This window comes from Haliotis rubra, unplaced genomic scaffold (assembly GCF_003918875.1).
Source record: "Haliotis rubra isolate DU_JTF1 unplaced genomic scaffold, ASM391887v1 Scf1963, whole genome shotgun sequence".
NCBI lineage: Eukaryota > Metazoa > Mollusca > Gastropoda > Lepetellida > Haliotidae > Haliotis > Haliotis rubra.
The window spans coordinates 1-20,764 of record NW_025765962.1 but is presented as its reverse complement, the minus strand read 5'-3'; the positions used below and the strand labels follow the sequence as shown (position 1 = coordinate 20,764).

Sequence of the window (20,764 nt, the reverse complement as noted above, 5' to 3'; positions counted from 1 at the left end):
TGTTTTTTTTGTTTTGTTTTTTTGGACAGGCGGTTGTTGCAGCCCTGATTGGATAAGGGTGAGTGAATATGGTTTTACGCCGTTCCCACCAGAGTATACCGGATACCAGGAATGGGCCCCACCAGAGTATACTACTCCTAGTCAGAAGTATCTGTTCATGTAATGAAGATTAGGATCAGCTCCCATTGAATATGTTTCTGTTGAACAGTCTCTCTTGCTAAAGCCTGCAACGGTAGAAAGATTTCTCTTTTCAAAGTAGGCATATATGATTTCAAAAGAAAATAACAACACTTTGACTGGTTTTGGAATGTTACTTTACCTAGAAGTGTTGGCAGATTGGAATAATCAGTTGCTAGGTGATGTTGATTGTTGTTTTTTATAATATCTGTCTATATAATTGTTAAAATATATTAACAGTTGCGAAATATCAGTCACTAAGATACTAGCCACTTGTGTTATAACCAATACCTTCAGTGCTACGTACAAACGGATAATATCATTAACATAAAGTGAAAATGTATCCTAGTTTACAGATTGGTTCCAATTTAAATTAGTTCTTCATTAAGAGCCTTGTAATACTTCACTGTACAGTTCAATAAACATCTAATACAAACAATCATCCAACATTTGTCAGAGGAACATCGACTTGCAGATGTCATATATTTTATCTGAAGATGGTGTGTAATAATGGGTTGTAAAAGAGAATAAACTAGTACATACCAAACGTTATCCTACTAGTTCGTATGTCAGCATGCTACACTGTTTGTACGTCTGAAACGTGACGTATCACACAGTAATGCATGTAGTATTATTACATCTGTTAAAAAAAGTGTTCATGACCCTACACGTACCCAAGAAGTTTCATGACAAAACACATACCCAAAACGTGTTCATGACCCAGCACGTACCAAGAAGCTTCATGACCCACTACCGATCAGAAGTGTTCATGACTAAACACAGACCCATAACTGTTCATGACCCAACACATACAAACGAAGTGTTCATGGCCACACACATGACAGAAGTGTTCATTATCCTGCACACACAAATAGTGCTCATGATCCAATAGGTACCCAAGAATTGTTCATGACTCAACACATACCCAGAAGTGTTCATGACTCTACACATACCAGGTGTGCTCATGACCATACAGGTACCCTGAATTGTTCAAGACTCAACTCATATCCAGAAGTGTTTATGACCCTACACATAACAGAAGTGTTCATGATCCTACACACACTAGCAGTGCTCACGACCCAACAGATACCCACAAGTGTTCATGACCATACACATATCAGAAGTGTTCATGACCTACAAGGTACCCAAGAAGCCAAAAAGTGTTCATGGACCAACACAAACCCAAGAAGTGTTCATGATCCAGCACCGATCACAAGTGTTCTTGACTAAACAGACCCAAAAGAGTTCATGAGCCGACACATATCCAGAAGTGTTTCGTACCCAACACGTACTAACGTTGTGTTCATGACCCAACACGAAGCAAAAGTGTTCACGACCCTTCACGCACCAGAAGTGTTCAAGACCAAACAGATACCAAAAAAGATTGGGGAGTTAGCAATTGTTGTTTAACGCTGCTCAGAGCATGTAATGGCATTCCGTTTCAAGGAATACGTAAGTATAAAATATCATGACGCCTTTATGCATGAACCATTTAGCAGTTGTAAATGTTAAAAATTTAAAAGAAATATTAAACTTACCTTTTTGGGAAGTCTCGGTACGATTATTTAAAGGGTATGATATGTTTATGTCATTGTTGTGATGCTCGTTGTATATGGATAGTTTCTAACTACGTCTTCACCTAGAGACTTGTATTCACCATGCGACTAATTGTTCAAGCGACTATTTGGAGTCGTCTGAGGACAACAGACATGAGTAAGTGAGCCAACTTGGCTTTATGCTGCTCTGAGCAGAAAAACAACTTGTCCAAATGATGTGGGAGGAACATTCCGAACAAATGCAGTGCAAATACTTGGCTGAAGGCCACGAACAGGTATGATGCTTGGTCCGGCTAATATGTACTATCTGTGTAAAAACAGCATATCATGACAAAGCCTAAGGGGTTGCAACTCTGGACGACGATTTAGATTACTGGGATACCCGTGTCCGCGAGTGTCTGTCCACAACTTAACAAACGTTGGGGTCGCAATGATACAGGGCTCAGTAATGAACGGTATGCATTGCCAGACAGTTTAGTTAACTATACTTAATATCAGTGCACATTTCAACCAGAGTCCACATAATGGAGTGTATGATGACTTTGCACGTGTAGAATTTACATGTTTGCCGCAATGTGCCATTATGGACTTGTGAATAGTCAGCTGTAAATGTTCTTTTTGTGTCTCTTTCAAAGTTGTTTGTTAACTTTCCAATTTGTCTGTTACACCTTTTCAGCATTACCGGTATGTATTTAGTCTAGTTTTGATCATACTTAGAACTAAGCGTACAGTCTTGGTCTCACTACATGAACACAACTGGCAGTGGTAGAAGCAGTCAACGTGGAGTCTTGGTCTCACTACATGAACACAACTGGCAGTGGTAGAAGAAGTCAACGTGGAGTCTTGGTCTCAATACATGAACACAACTGGCAGTGGTAGAAGCAGTCAACGTGGAGTCTTGGTCTCACTACATGAACACAACTGGCAGTGGTAGAAGCAGTCAACGTGGAGTCTTGGTGTCACTACATGAACACAACTGGCTGTGATAGAAGAAGTCAACGTGGAGTCTTGGTCTCACTACATGAACACAACTGGCAGTGGTAGAAGCAGTCAACGTGGAGTCTTGGTCTCACTACATGAACACAACTGGCAGTGGTAGAAGCAGTCAACGTGGAGTCTTGGTCTCACTTACGGCCGAACACAACTGGCAGTGGTAGAAGCAGTCAACGTGGAGTCTTGGTCTCACTACATGAACACAACTGGCTGTGGTAAAAAGCAGTCAACGTGGACTCTTGGTCTCACTACATGAACAATAACTGGCAGTGGTAGAAGCAGTCAACGTGGACTCTTGGTCTCACTACATGAACACAACTGGCAGTGGTAGAAGAAGTCAACGTGGACTCTTGGTCTCACTACATGAACACAACTGGCAGTGGTAGAAGCAGTCAACGTGGACTCTTGGTCTCACTACATGAACACAACTGGCAGTGGTAGAAGCAGTCAACGTGGAGTCTTGGTCTCACTACATGAACACAACTGGCAGTGATAGAAGCAGTCAACGTGGACTCTTGGTCTCACTACATGAACACAACTGGCAGTGGTAGAAGCAGTCAACGTGGACTCTTGGTCTCACTACATGAACACAACTGGCAGTGGTAGAAGCAGTCAACGTGGAGTCTTGGTCTCACTACATGAACACAACTGGCAGTGATAGAAGCAGTCAACGTGGACTCTTGGTCTCACTACATGAACACAACTGGCTGTGGTAAAAGCAGTCAACGTGGACTCTTGGTCTCACTACATGAACACAACTTGCTGTGATAGAAGCAGCCGGTGTCGACGGCGATGGTGTGGGACGCCGTCTTGGAGGAACATACGACAATAATACTACATACTGACTCAGCGGACAACAGTATTTATGTATGCTATCACATGACCCTCAATAAAGCGAAAGTAAGTGCCCTATATATTGGATCACGAAAGATATCCGTCAATGTTAAATTCTCTGGGAGAAATGTCAACACGAAGTCAAGAGACACAGTAAACCCATTGATCGTATAGATAACTCTATAAATATGTAATGTAGAGCAACTGTTGCCAATAATATATACACACATCCTGTTCGTTACAATTCCAGTCTTGACTATCCGCAGAAACTTCCGTTTGATGGAAAAGGTAATAAACCTGTAAACATTTTATGAATCGACCCCTGAATTATGTGATGAACCACGTTTCGGGTATAAATGGTGGAGATGTCCTGTCCCACTGGCAGTCCCCGCCATCCATACAATTATCGTAGAAATATGTTCAAATATGAATAACCTGACGCCGCAGGGCAGAACTTCTGCCATGCCATGTAAAACAAACCAGACAGATGAGCCAAAATTCCATTTTACTTTGTATAATGAGTGCTGAAGTGAATAGTTTCCGCTGCTTACAGGCAAATGAAAACGTTACGAAAATGATTCCGTTCATTGAACGGTGTGAGTATTAACGTATCGGACGAAACCTTTTGTCTCTTTTTTGGTTATTGGTATATGCTACTGTGGGTATGAGGAAGATCTCAGCCGATTCATCTTTGATAAAACAGACAAGCAAGAGTATTGTGCTGACAATCATTGAAATTCATTAACAGGTTTGTTGTATGGCTGGTTTGTTGTTTAACGCCAAACTCAGCAATATTCCAACTGTGTAGCGGCGGTCTGTAAATAATCGTGTCTGGACCAGACAATCCAGTGATCACCATCATGAGCTTCGATCTACGCCATTGGGATACGATTACGTGTGTCAACCAAGTCCCGATCCTGTTAGTCGTCTCGTACGACAAGCATGGAATACTGAAGACCATTTCTAACCCGCACATTCACGGGTCTCAGTAAATATGTACACAACCCCGAATACCAATACAGACTCTCGCATTTAGTTTACGAGTTCCTCACACTTAACAATCACGCTAATGAGTAGGCGTCTCTCCCACTGAACACAACTGAGAGAAAACGTATCGTACATGTAGTTGGGTAACCTAGTGATCACAGCGTTAGTGTATCATCGGGCTCGATTTCCCACGTGGGTAAATGTTGAAGTCCAGCCTTGTTGTTCTCTTACTTCATATGGCTTCAATAAGGCAGGATTAACTAACCCGCTATGGCGAAAACGAGGGGTAGAGAGTGAGTGAGTAGTGACGTTTAGTTTAGGGCAATATTCCAGTAATATCACGGCGTGGGGACTTCCTTCCCACACAGTACCCATGTGGGGAATCGAACCTGGTCTTCGGCGTGACGAGCAAACGCTACCCAGTGCCCGTTATTTTAGAGAAACTTATAATTATCAGATATCGAAACCAGTGATTTCGGTATTGTGCAACCAGAAATCTCGGTGGTAAGAGTACCACCAAATTCAAATCCGAAGGGTTATGTTACTTCTGTCACGAAACGCTGTGATGAATTCACGAAAGTATGATAATGTTCCTTTGCCAGATTTGGAAAAAAAAATTAAAAAATGGAAACCTGAAGATTGAATTTATACATTTTATAAAACTCTACACGTTTATTTATGTTCAGTTGGTATATACATAAAGCTAAAATGTGATCATACAAAAGATTCATATTCTAAACATTTAGGTGCATCTGTAAAGGTCAACAATCAACACAGAGTAATGAAGCAGTGGTTCTTAATATGTTGTATAAGTATTTAAGCATTCTCCATGAAACTGTTTACATCAATTAAATAATACATTTCGTAGAATTAAAATCGCAACAAACATATACGAAGAGAATTAACTTTATGGAAATTAAAGGGTAAACCTATCCACCAATCACTTTATCCTTAATCAGTTTTAGCGGGAATTAACGAAGAAAAGTGAGACCATTCCCAACATCGAAAGAACTAGCCCCTGTATATCACATAAAGGGACATAACTCTGCTGCACGTATATGGAGTCAACATTGTACAGAAGGATCACGAAAGGTTGACGCCACCCTACAAAAAAACACTGCATCTACCCAGCAAGCTCGCAGCATGAAATAAAATCTAGGACGTGCAGGTTTGGGATATTGCCCATCAAATATATTCAATTTAGTTGCTAGTATTTCTACAATAACATCTTACCTTGCTTTAAGGGCATCTTAAGATTTTAATTTTCACCCAACAATTTATGGTTGAGCAAGCAAATACGAAATGTTGTATAGTTGGTTGCAACTATTATTACTTCTGCTGCTGCCGCTTTCACTGCTGCTGCTACTCCTACTACTATACTACTACTACTATACTAGTACTACTACTACTACTACTATTTATACTAAACATATCGCTGCTGCTGCTGCTACTACTACTACTTCTTCTACTACTACTACTACTACTACTAATATTTATACTAAACATATCGCTGCTGCTGCTACTACTACTACTACTACTGTACTACTACTACCACTAATACTAATACTAATGTTAAACATATCGCTGCTACTACTACTGATGATGATGATGTACTATTGCTAGAACCACTTCCTTGTACGGACACTCCTAGAACTACTGTAGTACTACTGTAGTAAAATACAATAGTTCACGAAATTGAGAAAACTGACATGAGAGGGGAATGAATTATTGGAAATAATCAATAAATGTTGCTAATAAGAACACGATATGTGTATACATAATTGACAAAAATGTTTCTATACTTTACATATTTATAGACTTATCTATACAAAGGGGTTTAATGTTAGTTTTACCTTTTGCCATTTCGTCCCAAAGAATTCAGTGTTAATTGCAATCTTCCATGAAACAATTCAATGGGCACTTCCTATCTCTTTTCTTTGAGGTCATTTGATACCATATATGGAAACTGTTGCTTGCAGAATCAGAATTGCGTATTGTTAGCGCATGTCCCTTCAATTACTCCGTTTAGTTGGGTAGCCGTCCAACAACCAACACCGACTGCTTCTATCAGTGACGCTTATGCAATGTGACGCAGACTGCACGTTTAGTTCTATGATCAAACCAGGATCAGACACATGCTGGTAATGCTGAAAAGCCACAATTTTGAAAGTTAACAATTAATTTTGGAAAAGAGAAAAAAGACAATTTACAGCTGACAATTCAGTATCAGCACATAGCAGCAAACTTGTAAATTCTAAATTACAAAATCATCAAGTCTAAATTAACACATGCCAGCAAATTTGTATATTCTAAATGCATAAAGTCATCATGCCTGCATTAACACATGCCAGCAAACTTGTAAATTCTAAATGTAGAAATATATATTAACACATGGCAGCAAACTTGTAAATTCTAAATGTACAATGTCATCGTGTCTATATTAACACATGCCTGCAAACTTGTAAATTTTAAATGTATAAAGTCATCACGTCTATATTAACACATGCCTGCAAACTTGTAAATTCCAAATGTACAAAGTCATCACGTCTATATTAACACATGCCAGCAAACTTGTAAATTCTAAATGTACAATGTCATCGTGTCTATATTAACCCATGCCTGCAAACTTGTAAATTCTAAATGTACAAAGTCATCACGTCTATATTAACACATGCCTGCAAACTTGTAAATTCTAAATGTATAAAGTCATCACGTCTATATTAACACATGCCAGCAAACTTGTAAATTCTAAATGTACAAAGTCATCACATCTATATTAACACATGCCAGCAAACTTGTAAATTCTAAATGTATAAAGTCATCACGTCAATATTAACACATGCCAGCAAACTTGTAAATTCTAAATGTATAAAGTCATCACGTCAATATTAACACATGCCAGCAAACTTGTAAATTCTAAATGTATAAAGTCATCACGTCTATATTAACACACATAATAACAGACCTTCGTTCACAGTACGTAAACATGCCTTTACTGTGTCCAACCGTGACAAGAATAACGTAATGCTATAATATCATTCAGATACACTTTATGTACAACAACTTCATAATATTTGCAATAGTTTGGTATAGATAGTTATACATAGTCAAATATCTCTTAATTCCAATATAGCAAAAGGTTCTATGTTGTTGTAGTCGGTGGGTTAGCCTTGTGGTTAAAGAGTCACGGAGAAATTCCTGTCAAACAAATTACATATCAATTGCCGTTATTGTGCCGGTATGTATATTCGATCGCATGAGACTGCCCAAAATTCATTTCTAACCATGACGTGTTGGTTTTAGAATACGTTCACTGTCCATAAGAATGAGCCGAGATAACTTTGACGTAGCACACTAAACCATGTCGCCATGAGTCAATTAATATTCAGTAGTACATTAACACCTGTCGCCATCCTCGGGCCCTGTTGCATATATTCCCACTCTGACTGTTCTCAAAACGTGAAATATATTGATAAAATACTCGCTGTTGACACTAATGCAATTGTGACAGGAATTGTACTATGCGTAATAAAGATCATAACGAGACGGAGATGGCGTGCCTGCATCAGAGATACCATTCCACTTCAGCATAAGAGGGCATTTCCGACGTGCGTTATTCAAAGCCGACCCACACGTGTACAGTATAATCAACACACTTCGAAGAGGTCTTGCGAACTATGCAAATATTTCCACTAAGAAAAATGTTGTTTAAATTTATAAGAAGGCACAAAATAGTTCAGGTTTACTTTTCATATTCTCGATTATTACCGAATATATACAGCCAGAATATTGCTGAATGTGGAGTTAAACAAAACACAAACACATATAAAACGCGCGTGCAAACTATACCCATGGAAACAAATAAGGGAACACATGAAAATACAAGTGTTCCTATATTTATTTCAGAATTTCACCCACAGTGCAATATATACCTTGTGAAGAAACCTGGAAAGAATATAGGAACATTGTACTTCATGTGTTCCTTATTTGTTTCCATGAATATATTATCTTTGTTCAGGGCTCGACTTGTAATTGTAACTGATCCATATAATCTCCGATAGCATATGAGGCCAGTTCGTCAGAGAAATCATTCCACGTGCATCAAGCATACCCATTCAAGATAACACACAAACTATACAGACGTCTGTACCTTGCAAACATTTTCATCAACAGCGCAGGTTGTCACAAAGTCTAAAAGTAGGCATATGGACGGTTTTGGGGGCTGGGTACATGTAGCTTCGCCATCGGGTTACTGGTGCATGGTTACGCGTACAGTCAGGTTGTGACAACGATGTAACAGGAAAGCTGGGCAACAATATAATTGAAAAGCGATTTCGCTGAAAACCTCAAATAACCTTTACCAACCATGAGAGGTAGGTAACTAGAAGCGAGAGGGCCAAATGGCACACTGAATGTATAGTACTTCATCTATGAAAATGTCGCCTTATATCACAGGTGGATGGGTATTTTATAGACGATGATGTGAATTTCGTTTTCTTGTGACTGGGAAATACATTATCAGTGTTCAATGTTATCCATTTTGACAGTAATGACTAGGGCTGGATATTACCCTGATTCTCATATTGCGATATATTGCAATGATTTAAAAGATATTGCGATACATGTTGTCATATATCTACTGGGATTTTTCTGCCCAAGTGCGTACATCATAAATTCATAATAGCTCTCTGTGTGTGACACCATCTACTAAGTTGTTGTTACACCATAACTTCAGGCTTCCCGTCCCCATTGTGTATGGCTGTATGCCAGTGGTGTACAGATAAATGATATAGATCCTTAATGTGGAATATTTAATTGAAGTATTGCAGCAATGTTTTGTGAACATAATAAAGGTAATAGTGTAACATTATTTTCATGATCAGCGTTGTTTGCTTCAACAGAATGCACTTCAATGCAGTATGTAATTATTGTTACTGTATGTCAGTCATTCATTCAGATTTATCGTCACGATTGGCTGAAATATTGCCGATGTGACGTTAAATATTAACCACTCAATTCAGATTTAACATGCGTTAACATGAACTACTGGAAAATGAAACAAAAACATGATTGAAGTGAACTATTTGAGCTTAAAATCTCATGTTATCTCTAATAACTAAGATCCTTATCATACTGGCCTAAATTAATAAGATTTAGGCCTTTATGATATATTTATAGCATATGTCCCAATATGAAACAAACAATAGTAACAAAAGTATGTGAATTGTGAAATGGACACTCAGATCAAGAGGCTCTACTAATAATTCCAAATAAAACAATTGGTCCATTTGAGGCCCCTTAATTCTTCCAAAATGCCACGTATGAAACCATTCAAACCCACCAAACTTGAAGCATTTGGTAGAATATTTGGCACTTTCGAGCCATTTTCCTATTGAAAAATGTAACATGAAACCAATAGAAATAAAAGTATATTTGGCACTTTTAGAGCACGTTTTGTTGCTATGGAAATCAACAGTAGTAGATAATTCAAAGGATGCTAACTCTGGATGACCAAATATATTGCAGAATCTGAATCACATCGTGATATTCGTACCAATATATACCGGTTTACCGATACTATTGCCCAGTCCTCGTAATGACGCCCAAACCCATCAGGAAACATTGTACCTGGATTTAGCACATGGGTTCAAGAATACTGAACTAGTCAACACTATCAATTCTATTCCAGTGAACCCACATTTAAGATGGAATGAGCAGAAATTAAAGAAATGTATCGAAATTTCCTCTTTCGTTTCCTGCTTTGAAAACAACTTTAGGTATACCATGTCCACAAATTCAGTAGAATAGGTGGCAGCGGTAGAATAGGTCCCGAGTAACTAGCGCTACCATTTTTCTCCACAAGGAAAACTAACACTACCCTTCATTTCCACAAGGCAAACTAGCACTACCCTTCATCTCAACAAGGCAAACTAGCACTGCCCTTCATCTCAACAAGGCAAATTAGCACTGCCCTTCATCTCAACTAAGCAAATTAGCACTACCCTACTTCTCCTCAAGGCAAACTAACAATACCCTTCTTCTCCACAAGGCAACTTAATACGGGGCTCTGCAGATAGTGTGTGTCATCCCACTCTGAAGACAAACCAGTATGTTGTGGATTCCATGTGTCCGTAAATGCAAGCCGAAGAGTACTAACTTTAAGTATTGCCATACTCCAAATACTCAGTCTTTCCTAGGTGTAGCTGTCACTTTCCAAATGGCCGATGGATGTATAGAAGACTGAACATTACGCATCCTTTAGGTGTTGGTATTTGCACCTTTGTTTAACAATCGGTTGATTACTTCATCGCATGAATAGTACAATGGCGTCTTTCCTTTCTTATCTTCCGTGTTGACATCAGCGCCTTTGTTTAACAGAAGGGCTACAATATCCCGAAATCCCTCTCTACATGCTCCATGAATCGGCATCTGGCCATTCTTGTCAACTGTATTAATGTCAGCTCCTTGTTCCAAAAGATAAGTCACAACACTGACTTCTCCAATGGAGCATTGCGAATAAAGTGGGGTTTGACCTTGTGTGTCTCTCGTATTGATATCTGCACCTTTTTCCAAAAGTTTGCTCATAGCATGGAAGTTGATACTGTAACATGCATACCTAAGTGGGGGGAAACCTTTCCTGTCTCTTTCGTGGACATCTGCACCATTTTCCAACAGCATGCCCACAATGTCATTCCTTTTTAGTTCACATGAACAGTGCAATGGCGTCTTTCCTGTCTTATCTTTTATGTTGACATCAGCGCCTTTGTTCAACAGAAGGGTGACAATATCCTTCAACCCCTCTCTACATGCTCCATGAATCGGCATCTGGCCATTCTTGTCAACTGTATTAATGTCAGCTCCTTGTTCTAAAAGATATGTCACAACACTGACGTCTCCAAAGGAACAGTTTACGTGGAGAGCAGTTCGCCCCTTTGTGTCTTTCGAATTGATGTCTGCACCTTTTTCCAAAAGATGAGTCACACACTGAATGTCTTTAGTGTAACATGTATACCCTAGTGGGGTGTAACCTTTCTTGTCTTCCGCATAGAGGTCAGAACCATTGTCCAACAACAGCCCCACTACATCAGCACTTCCGTACTCACATGAATAGTGCAATGGTGTCTTACCTTTGCAATCATTGTACTTGCGCCTTTCTCTAACAAAAGGGTGACAATATCCTTCAACCCCTCTCTACATGCTCCATGGAACAAAGCGGCATCTGACCATCCTTGTCAGCCATATTAATGTCAGCTCCTTGTTCCAAAGATAAATCACAACATTGACTTGTCCAATAGAGCAGTTTTCCTGCAGAGCTGTTCGACCTTTTGCATCCCTCGTATTGATATCAGCACCTTTTCCCAAAAGTTCAAACAAAGGGCTGGATGTTTTTACTGTTGCAAGAATGTCTGAGTGGGGTGAAACCTTTATTGTCTTTCATATTGACGTCAGCACCACTTGCCAACAGCACGCTTACAATATCATTTGCCTGGTACTCACAAGAATAGTGCAATGGCGTCTTACCTTTGTGATCATTTGCATTGACACGTGCTCCTTTGTGTAACAGAAGGTTGACTATATCTTTAAATCCTTCTGTACATGCCCCGTGAAGGGGAGTTTCTCCCTTTTTGTTACTTATCTTAATGTCTGCTCCATGTTCTATAAGGAAAGACACAAGAGAGAATTTTCCAAACGAACATTGAGTATTAAGTGGAGTTTGACCCTCATTATCTCTGGTATTGATGTCCGCTCCATTTTTCAAAACTTGAACCAGAGTGTTGGTATTGCTGCTAGCACAAGCATATTCGAGCGCGGTGTACCCATACTCATTTCTGATATTGACGTCTGCACCACTTTCTAGCAAGATACAAGCCAGCAGCTCACCAGAAGCCTTTGATGCTGCTACCATTAAAGGTGTTTGCTGATAAGCATTTGTGCAGTTAATTTCAGTTCCTTTGTAAATACCCAAAAGGAAGTTCATTGATAACTCAGAACTGTGTTCACAAATACCAAAAATGCAATCTTCTTGTTGATCTGATGACAATTCAGTTGCACCACAGATGTGTTTTAGAAGTTTCTCCGACTTGCTACTCGTGGAAAAATAGAGGAAAGAATTTTGTGTTTCCTTATCGATCAAGGAAAGCAACGTTCTGACCCGTATAGATGCCATGGCTTCCATGAACTCAACAACAAACTCGTTATCGTGAAAGGATTCATGTGATAAAGCAAACTGTATATTTAATGCATTAACTTCACGTTGCAGTCTTTGAATGAGAGGTGTCACGAATTCGCGTTTTATATTCCTGGTCATACATGTATCACTGAGGTCGTGCTGAAAATGTTCAAATCGCACTCTTTATTTAAGAAACGTCAAGCTACAATTTTCTATAACGAACTTTGGATGCTGTCCACACGCAACGAACGCAGCACTCTCATAAATTGATGAATGCTGAAATGATATTACACTTCCATCCATTGATAGATATGTTCCTTTTAGAGGCTGGCATGTATCATACAGCTCAAAAAAGCGTTCCTCATCTTCGATGCTGGCAAGGTCAAACGACACACCATTCTTCAACATTTGCCTCACAATATACCCGACTGTTTTGTTACCCATTAGTGATTCCATTGTTTCGTTTAAAAATGGAATAGGATTCAGGAAGAAGTCTGTCATCGTCACTTTTGTATGGTATTCATTAGCATATAACTTGCAACACTGAGGGAATCCATGCGAAGAGTTCCTTGAACACACTTTTACCACAGTGTCCTTATCAACTATGATTTCGTTTCTTCTGGCATGCGATTCCCAGATCTTAACTCTTTCAGAGATGAACTCTTCTGGTACCGTCGAGGTTGTCATTTGTGCTAGGTCAACTCTGCATTCATCATTAAGTAACAGTTTAGAAAATTTATTGAAATAATGAGTTGCTACTGTGAGTACATCAGTTCTGCTTGTCAGAATATAACATGATGTCAAGGAGGCATTGCGATTTGAGTGTTTACCTTTGTGTTCTGGAAGTTTGCAGATATCCATGACCACACTTTCCCATTTGAAATGACTCTTGTTGAACGAAAACTGCCCAAATATATAGTCGATCATTATGACAGACTCACTGCTGTCAGACACAGCCTTGTGTTCTTCTGGAGTTCGTACTTCATACACTGGTCTGCCCATCTTGAGATAATGCTGTAATATTAAGTAGCCTAATGTAGACTTCCCATCGCCAGGGCATCCTGTAATCGTGATTTATCTGGCACCTTTACCAATCTTGTCAATAAGTATTTCAGTTGCTTTGGTTTTTATCATGCCATTAGTCCATATGCTCAGAAATTCTTCTGTTCTGTCTGTAATAAAAACATGTCAGGCATTAAATACAGTGGCTCAAACAAATAGGGCTTTAGGGCTTACAACACTGAACTTGGTTGTGATTCAGTTAAAAAAAGAAACTAGAAAACAAAAAAAACAAAAACAAAAAAGCCAAACAATGCAATGGTGTAACCAAATTTTGCATGAGGTCTTTGAATGGCATTTGGAAGGGATACACACGCGGAAGAAAAGTTTATGGATGTCAACTTCTTTATTAAAAAGAGTATATACTTACTCCTTCATCAGATGTAAACATAAAAGAGAAGTTGATACCCATAAAATTCTTTTCCAGAGTTGCATACATGGAACTTAGTACTTTAATTAGTTATGAACGATCACAAGCTTTGTAAATGTTTAAAGTTAAACACTTCACTACTGCCGTACTGACGAAAGAAAAATCATCTTGTAATACACAGTCAACGTAGTCTGTGCTTACATGGATACGTACGTCTAATTGAAACTTGCATTGCTAAAGATGGCGCTTGGTTCTTGATGTAGACACTTTTAGGATTATGTACATTCACTGAAACAAAACGCAACTAAGCCAATTAACCAAGCATAGTATGAAAGGTGAATTAGAATGTACATGACGATATAAATTACATTATATTAGAATTTGTTGGCGATTTAGCACCTCTTGTTAATAGCGTTTGATTACTTTTTCACAAAGTACTCTCGGCGTTTTATTTCTCTTTTATGGTATGTTATAAGTTGTATGCTTCTCTCAAGGGTAATACGGTCTGATGTACGCCTCTTTGTAGCAGTGTCATCCCTCCCTACCGGCTCAGGTACGCCTCTTTGTAGCAGTGTCATCCCTCGCCTTCCGGCTCGGGTGACACTGCTACAAAGAAGCGTACATCAGACTCGTATTACCCGAGAGAGAGAAGCATACAACGTATTTATCTTACCGCCATGTTAAATGTACAAAATGTCATTTTATGCTATGCTAAAGATCGCTACCGACTATATGACATGTAAAAAAGAAATGACGTCTTCCTCTCGACTGGATTTTTAACATCAGTGAAACATATTCTGACAAGCATAAAACTGCTATAAAACTGTTAATTATGTTTAAGCTGTGTGTGCAAACCACTCAATATATAAAACAGCTTAAATAAAGCAGTAAAAGTCGGTAAAATAAATCAGTACAAAGTGAACACAAAACAGCTGATCGAACGGTTTTTGAACTCCGGGCACGGCATGCGTCATATTATGATGTCATACGATTGTTAGCGCTTCAGCTTCTCGGAGGAGGGCTTGGAGGTTACCGTGGTAGCGGGTAATATTTTTCCAGTTGTTACCCTTGTTGTGAGGGGTGACACGGAAACTTGTTAAACCGTCATTGACCAATGAACTCAAAGTATTTTACATGAATGTAAGATAAATAGTATTAGTACTTAGCATGATGCTCCTGCGTTAGCAGTAAGACTTTACGTTTGGCACGTCTGTCACTTGGAGGGCTTCCTTTTAGCCCAGCGGATAAGTGCAATTTTTCACTGAATTGTGCACTTTGTGTTACAAGCATGAAATTTGGCATGAGTGTAGCTTATACCATTCTAATTGAATAAAGATCGAGAGGCCTCGCCGATTTTACATTTTTTCCATAATTGTTGGGGAAAAAGTGAAAAAATATATCATTTTTTATACTATTTTCGTCATAACTTTGAAAAAAATTCTCCAATTCTCATACGTCATATATCAAATTGTAGGAAATATATATCTGGTCATTTTCCACCTATACATGTCTTTTTATCTATAACGGTTAGGTCTGCATAAGTCAATTTATATCATGACTACCCGAAAATGGGAAAATTGGCGGCCATTTGCCATATAGTGTACATCAGTAAAATAAGTATGAGATCATCCCATGATCTAACATATTTTTATCATTTCTTTGCAAAGTCAATACGAGAAGCCTCACAGATTGTGGCCATTTTTCATTTTGAGGGGGAAAAAGTGGGAAAAAAATGAATTTTCAAACAAATGTTATTTTAACTCAATTTTAAATCCTCATAACTTATGTATCTAGAATATTGTGAGAACAGATGAGATTTTATTTTAAGGAACTTATCATTAGATTTACTTACATGTATAATGTATGAGCTTGGTTGGCTATAGATCACCTATAAAAATGTTACTCAATCATGTGTAACTGTATCTATCTTGAGTGAATCAGAAAAGTGCAGTGCACGTGCGAGATGCTTTAACGCACTTGGACCGGTTTGAACATTTTATCCAGATGCATTTCAGCAATTCCCGCCAGCTCTTTCATGCCTTCGTGAGAGTTGTCCATAGTTACTAGTATGTTGGATCAAAGTTGACTCTGTTGGGGGAATGATTCTGTTGGGGGAATATTGTCCAGTGTTCTCACCTTTGTGGCAAACAAATGTTTTCTTGCTTCATTCACTTTCATGAGGGTTGCTTGCGCTGTCATACAGCAGTACAACAAATCTCTCATGCTGATGGATCAGCGCATTAGTGATTTCAAGTGATGGACAAGCGAGGGAAATAAAGGTGCCTGTAAGTTCAGGAAAAGAATTCCATGTATTCCGCGAGGCCTTCTTTTCAATTCCACCAAAGGATGACATACTGCCATGGCCTGTGAAGCTGTGAAACACTGAGAGCAGCGATGCAGCTATGGCCAACACAACCACATTTGTGTCAACAATACGGATGTAGAACCTCTTCCATGAAGACAAGATATACACAGACTAGTCAAGTGATGGAGACCTGGATGAGTTTGTCAGACATGAAAATCAGTCTTGCTCACCAACTATATCTCATCAAGGTTATCTACATCCATGAACAAAATCAGTTCTTCTCAATTGCTTTGAAGAAAATATCACCACCAACTGACTCAAAACCAGATGTTGACTTGTCAATCCTTGATGGATCTGCAGTAACAAACATGCTAAAACCAGCAGCTCAAATAGCATTTGATGAATATGCTGATAATATGTTCTTCTGGACACTAATCAGAGAGTGGATATTGTCTGGGGCGAATACAAAACGGACAGCGTTAAAATCCAGTGTAAGAACAAAAGGGGAAGTGGAAAAAGACGACGAGTAGAAGCCAGTTCCTCAGAACTGGCAAGAATTCCCGAGGTGTGATGCCAGCAAGAAATAACTTTTGCTTTCCTTGTACAACAAAATAGCCTTGATAGAATCAAACAAGTCATCAGCCCAATTGACGAATATGTGAGTGTCAATCAACCAAAAGACCTTTTGGAATTGGCACCTTGTAACTATGAAGAGATAAAAAGATAAAAGAAAGTTGCTTCACTGATGCTTCACATAAAGGATGGAAGAAGTTTTACAGCCGTACTGTTGACAATGATGTGGTTGTGTTGGCCATAGCTGCAACAGGCATTCTCAATGTTGAAGAAGTTTTGGTGGGGTTTGGTACCGGAAAACGCTTCCGCTATATTGTAATTCATGAACTTGCATCAGGTCTCGGTCCTGGGAAAAGTAGATCCCTTCCAATGATTCACAGCTTCACATTCTGTGACAATTTTCATCCTTTGATATCACTAACTGACTGAGTTTGGTTTTACGCCGCTTTTAGCAATATTCCAGCAACATCACGGCTGGGGACACCAGAAATGGGCTTCACACATTGTACCCGTGTGGGGATTGGAACAAGGGTCTTCGGCGTGACGAGCCAACGCTTTAACCACTAGGCTACCCCACCGCCCTCCTTTGATAAGAAAAGACCTCGTGGAATGCATGGAACGCTTTTCCTGAACTTACAGGCACCTCTATTTCCCTCACTTGTCCACCACTTGATTCATCAGCTTGAGAGATTTGTTGTACTGATGTATGACAGAGCACCTCATGAAAGTGAATAAAGCAAGAAAACATTTGTTCACCACGAAGGGAGAACTTTGGACAATATTCCCCAACAGAATCAGCTTTGATCCAACATATAAAGAGAGCTGTAAATCAGGGGGAGTTATGTTTCAGAGCAATCCCTGATGAAATCACAGGAGTTACCAAGCCCACCCTCTGCATAGAGTTGGCAATAACTCTAGGGGAGAGCTTGGACCTGTATGGACAACTCTTCTGTTGGCATGGAAGGGCTTCCAGGAATTGCTGAAATGCAATTGTATAAAACGTTCAAACTGGTCCAAGTGTTTAAAAGCAGCTCCTAAGTGCACTGCACTTTTCTACTGATTCAGTCAAGCTAGATACAATTACACATGATTGAGTAACCTTCTATAGATTAATGAGATAACTACTTTGACATTGATGTTGAAATTAAATATGTTTGCGTTGATTTTGATATGTTTTCATAGGTGATCTATAGCCAACCAAGCTCATACATTATACATGTAAGTAAATCTAATGATATATTTCTTAAAAATAAACTCATCTGTTCTCACAATATTCTAGATACATAATTTATGAGGATTTAAAATCGAGTTAAAATAAAAAATTTGAAAATTCATTTTTTTCCCTTTTTTTCCCCAAAAATGTAAAACGGCCACCATCTGTGAGGCTTCTCGTATTGACTTTGCAAAGAAATGATAAACATATTTTTAGATCATGGGATGATCTCATACTTATTTTACTGATGTATTGCTCCTATAAGGCGGCCATTTTGAAAATGGCCGCCAATTCCCATTTTCGGGTAGTCATGATATAAATTGACTTCCGTAGACCCTAACCGTTAAAGATAAAAAGATGTATAGATGCAAAATGACCAGCTATGAATTTCCTACAATTTGATATATGACGTATGAGGAATTGGAGAATTTTTAAAAAGTCATGACGAAAATGGTATACAAAATGATATTTTTTTCTACTTTCCCCAAAATTATGGAAAATATGTAAAATCTGCGAGGGCCTCTCGATCTTTATTCAATTAGAGATGGTATTAGCTACAATCATGCCAAATTTCATGCTTGTAACACAAAGTGCACAATTTGATCACTTATCCGCTGGGCTATTTACTTTTATCGGGTATGTATACGTATCATATGCATACATATATGTATTCCTATTTCACAAATTATAGCAGTGAAAATATAGTTGCAGGCAACGATGAGGTCTCCTTGGCTATAGTTCTATCTATTGCATCTGAGGGCTAGAAAGCATCGTGCAAAACGGAGCCAGAACACGTTTTTGGACAGGCGAGAGGATCTTCCAAATACAGCCGGGGTCGCGGGGGTCATGTAAGTAGTTCCGGAGAAGAAATAGTTCCCCTTTTAAAAGGCTGTATCCCAGTTGTTCTTGGGTCTACTGTCAAAACAATTAGTGTTCTGGAATCACCAGGACATGGGCTACCATACTGGCACATTTTGGAAGCAAACTACTCAGAAAACTGCTGAAAAACATGGCCGGAAACTGAAAACAAAAATAACTGCCAAACGGTACGTTTTAGCGACTTGACCCGTCTGGTAGACAAATCAGCGGAATAAAAATAAAATAATGATGATGAAATCCAAACGATTACAATGGGTCTCCTGCCTGCGGCAAGGACGGCCCTAATAAAGTCAATCATTTGTTTTCCTACCTGAGCCGTCGATCACACTTCCTACCATAGCTGTAGGAGTTCTTCACTGTGCCTCCACTTACACCTGTAAACAACAATACATCCATATGCAATTCTGTATAGTATGCTCAATGGAGCTTGCTATAAACATGTACACAATGCTTGGAATATGCAGCCATATATAAATGCGAGTAATAAGATGATATATGACATAATTGCAGCAATATTACAGAACTTTTCAGATTTCCTCCGTGTGATTTGTGTGAGATGTTTAAAGTAGTGGTTGACAGCTAATTGAGCCATTCCCCACTTTGTCACCTACTAAAGGGGTACCTGATCAACATTTACGTGTCTAAGTTAAGCACAGGTCAAATCGGAACGGCCTGTGATTAATGAGGAGTGAAGAATCGTGCATATATATAGGGGACGTTTTAAATGGTAGTCGATAACCTCAATAGACAACGGAATTACAAAATAGAATAAACAGTTTCCTGTCCACTTGGAATGGCATTGGTTTCTGCACCTTGTACATCAGTCACATGAAGCATTAAAAAGACTCTTTGGTATCGCGTATATCCTTTGGGAGACAACTCTCAAGCCTTCCCTTTTAACACTGGCCCTGGAAGAAACTCGGTATGTTTTTACCAGGTTATGTAAGCGCGACCTCGACCCGTTCTTGAACTGAGGTTGGCGGTTTCTACGGTCTTGCATGGATGGGTCATCGCTCTGCTTCTCCAGAGTCAGAATCAGGTGGAGTCTGTGTCCATTTCTGAAAGGTAGGGAAATTCCATGTACGTTTCACTCAACTCAATGCAGCACTTCACTCTTCGAGGTGTTAAAATTGGAACTATTCTCCATGGCCTAGAGTCTACTTTCATTCAAAGACTGTGTGTGTGTGAGGGCCGTGTGTGAAGGTCCAGATGTTTTTTTATGAGACCACGTGTGAAGGTCTAGACAGAATAAGCTTCAATACTTTGTGTGACGGTCTAGATAGTGTAAGTAGTGCCAAGTATGAAAGTCAGATGGTTTATATGAGACCACGTGTGAAGGTCTAGACAGTATAAGCTGTACTTTGTGTGTGACGGTCTAGATAGTGTAAAGTGCCATGTATGTATGAAAGTCCAGATGGTTTATATAAGACCACGTGTGAAGGTCTGGAACAGTATAAGCTGTACTTTTTGTGTGACGGTCTAGATAGTGTAAGTAGTGCCATGTATATGAAGGTCCAGATGGTTTATACGCGGGACGTATGGCGGAAGATTCTGGGCGAAAGATAGCTGTTGCTGTGACCAGGTGAATGGCAATTACGTACGCGAATTTTGTTATGGCGATGCGATTGAAACGGTGCGCATTGCTTGT

General features: G+C 39.2%; 1 protein-coding gene across 1 annotated transcript; it reads right to left on the bottom strand.

Annotated features, from left to right (window-relative positions):
* Positions 1-9,617: 9,617 nt before the first annotated feature.
* LOC124274950 (putative ankyrin repeat protein RF_0381) lies at positions 9,618-14,464 on the bottom strand. The gene is made up of 3 exons (XM_046710325.1): positions 14,360-14,464; positions 11,920-13,889; positions 9,618-11,738 (listed from the first exon to the last, which is right to left on the bottom strand). Exons 2-3 carry the CDS (start codon positions 12,853-12,855, stop codon positions 10,806-10,808), a joined length of 1,869 nt encoding a protein of 622 aa, XP_046566281.1. The 5' UTR covers positions 12,856-13,889; positions 14,360-14,464; the 3' UTR covers positions 9,618-10,805.
* Positions 14,465-20,764: the final 6,300 nt, after the last annotated feature.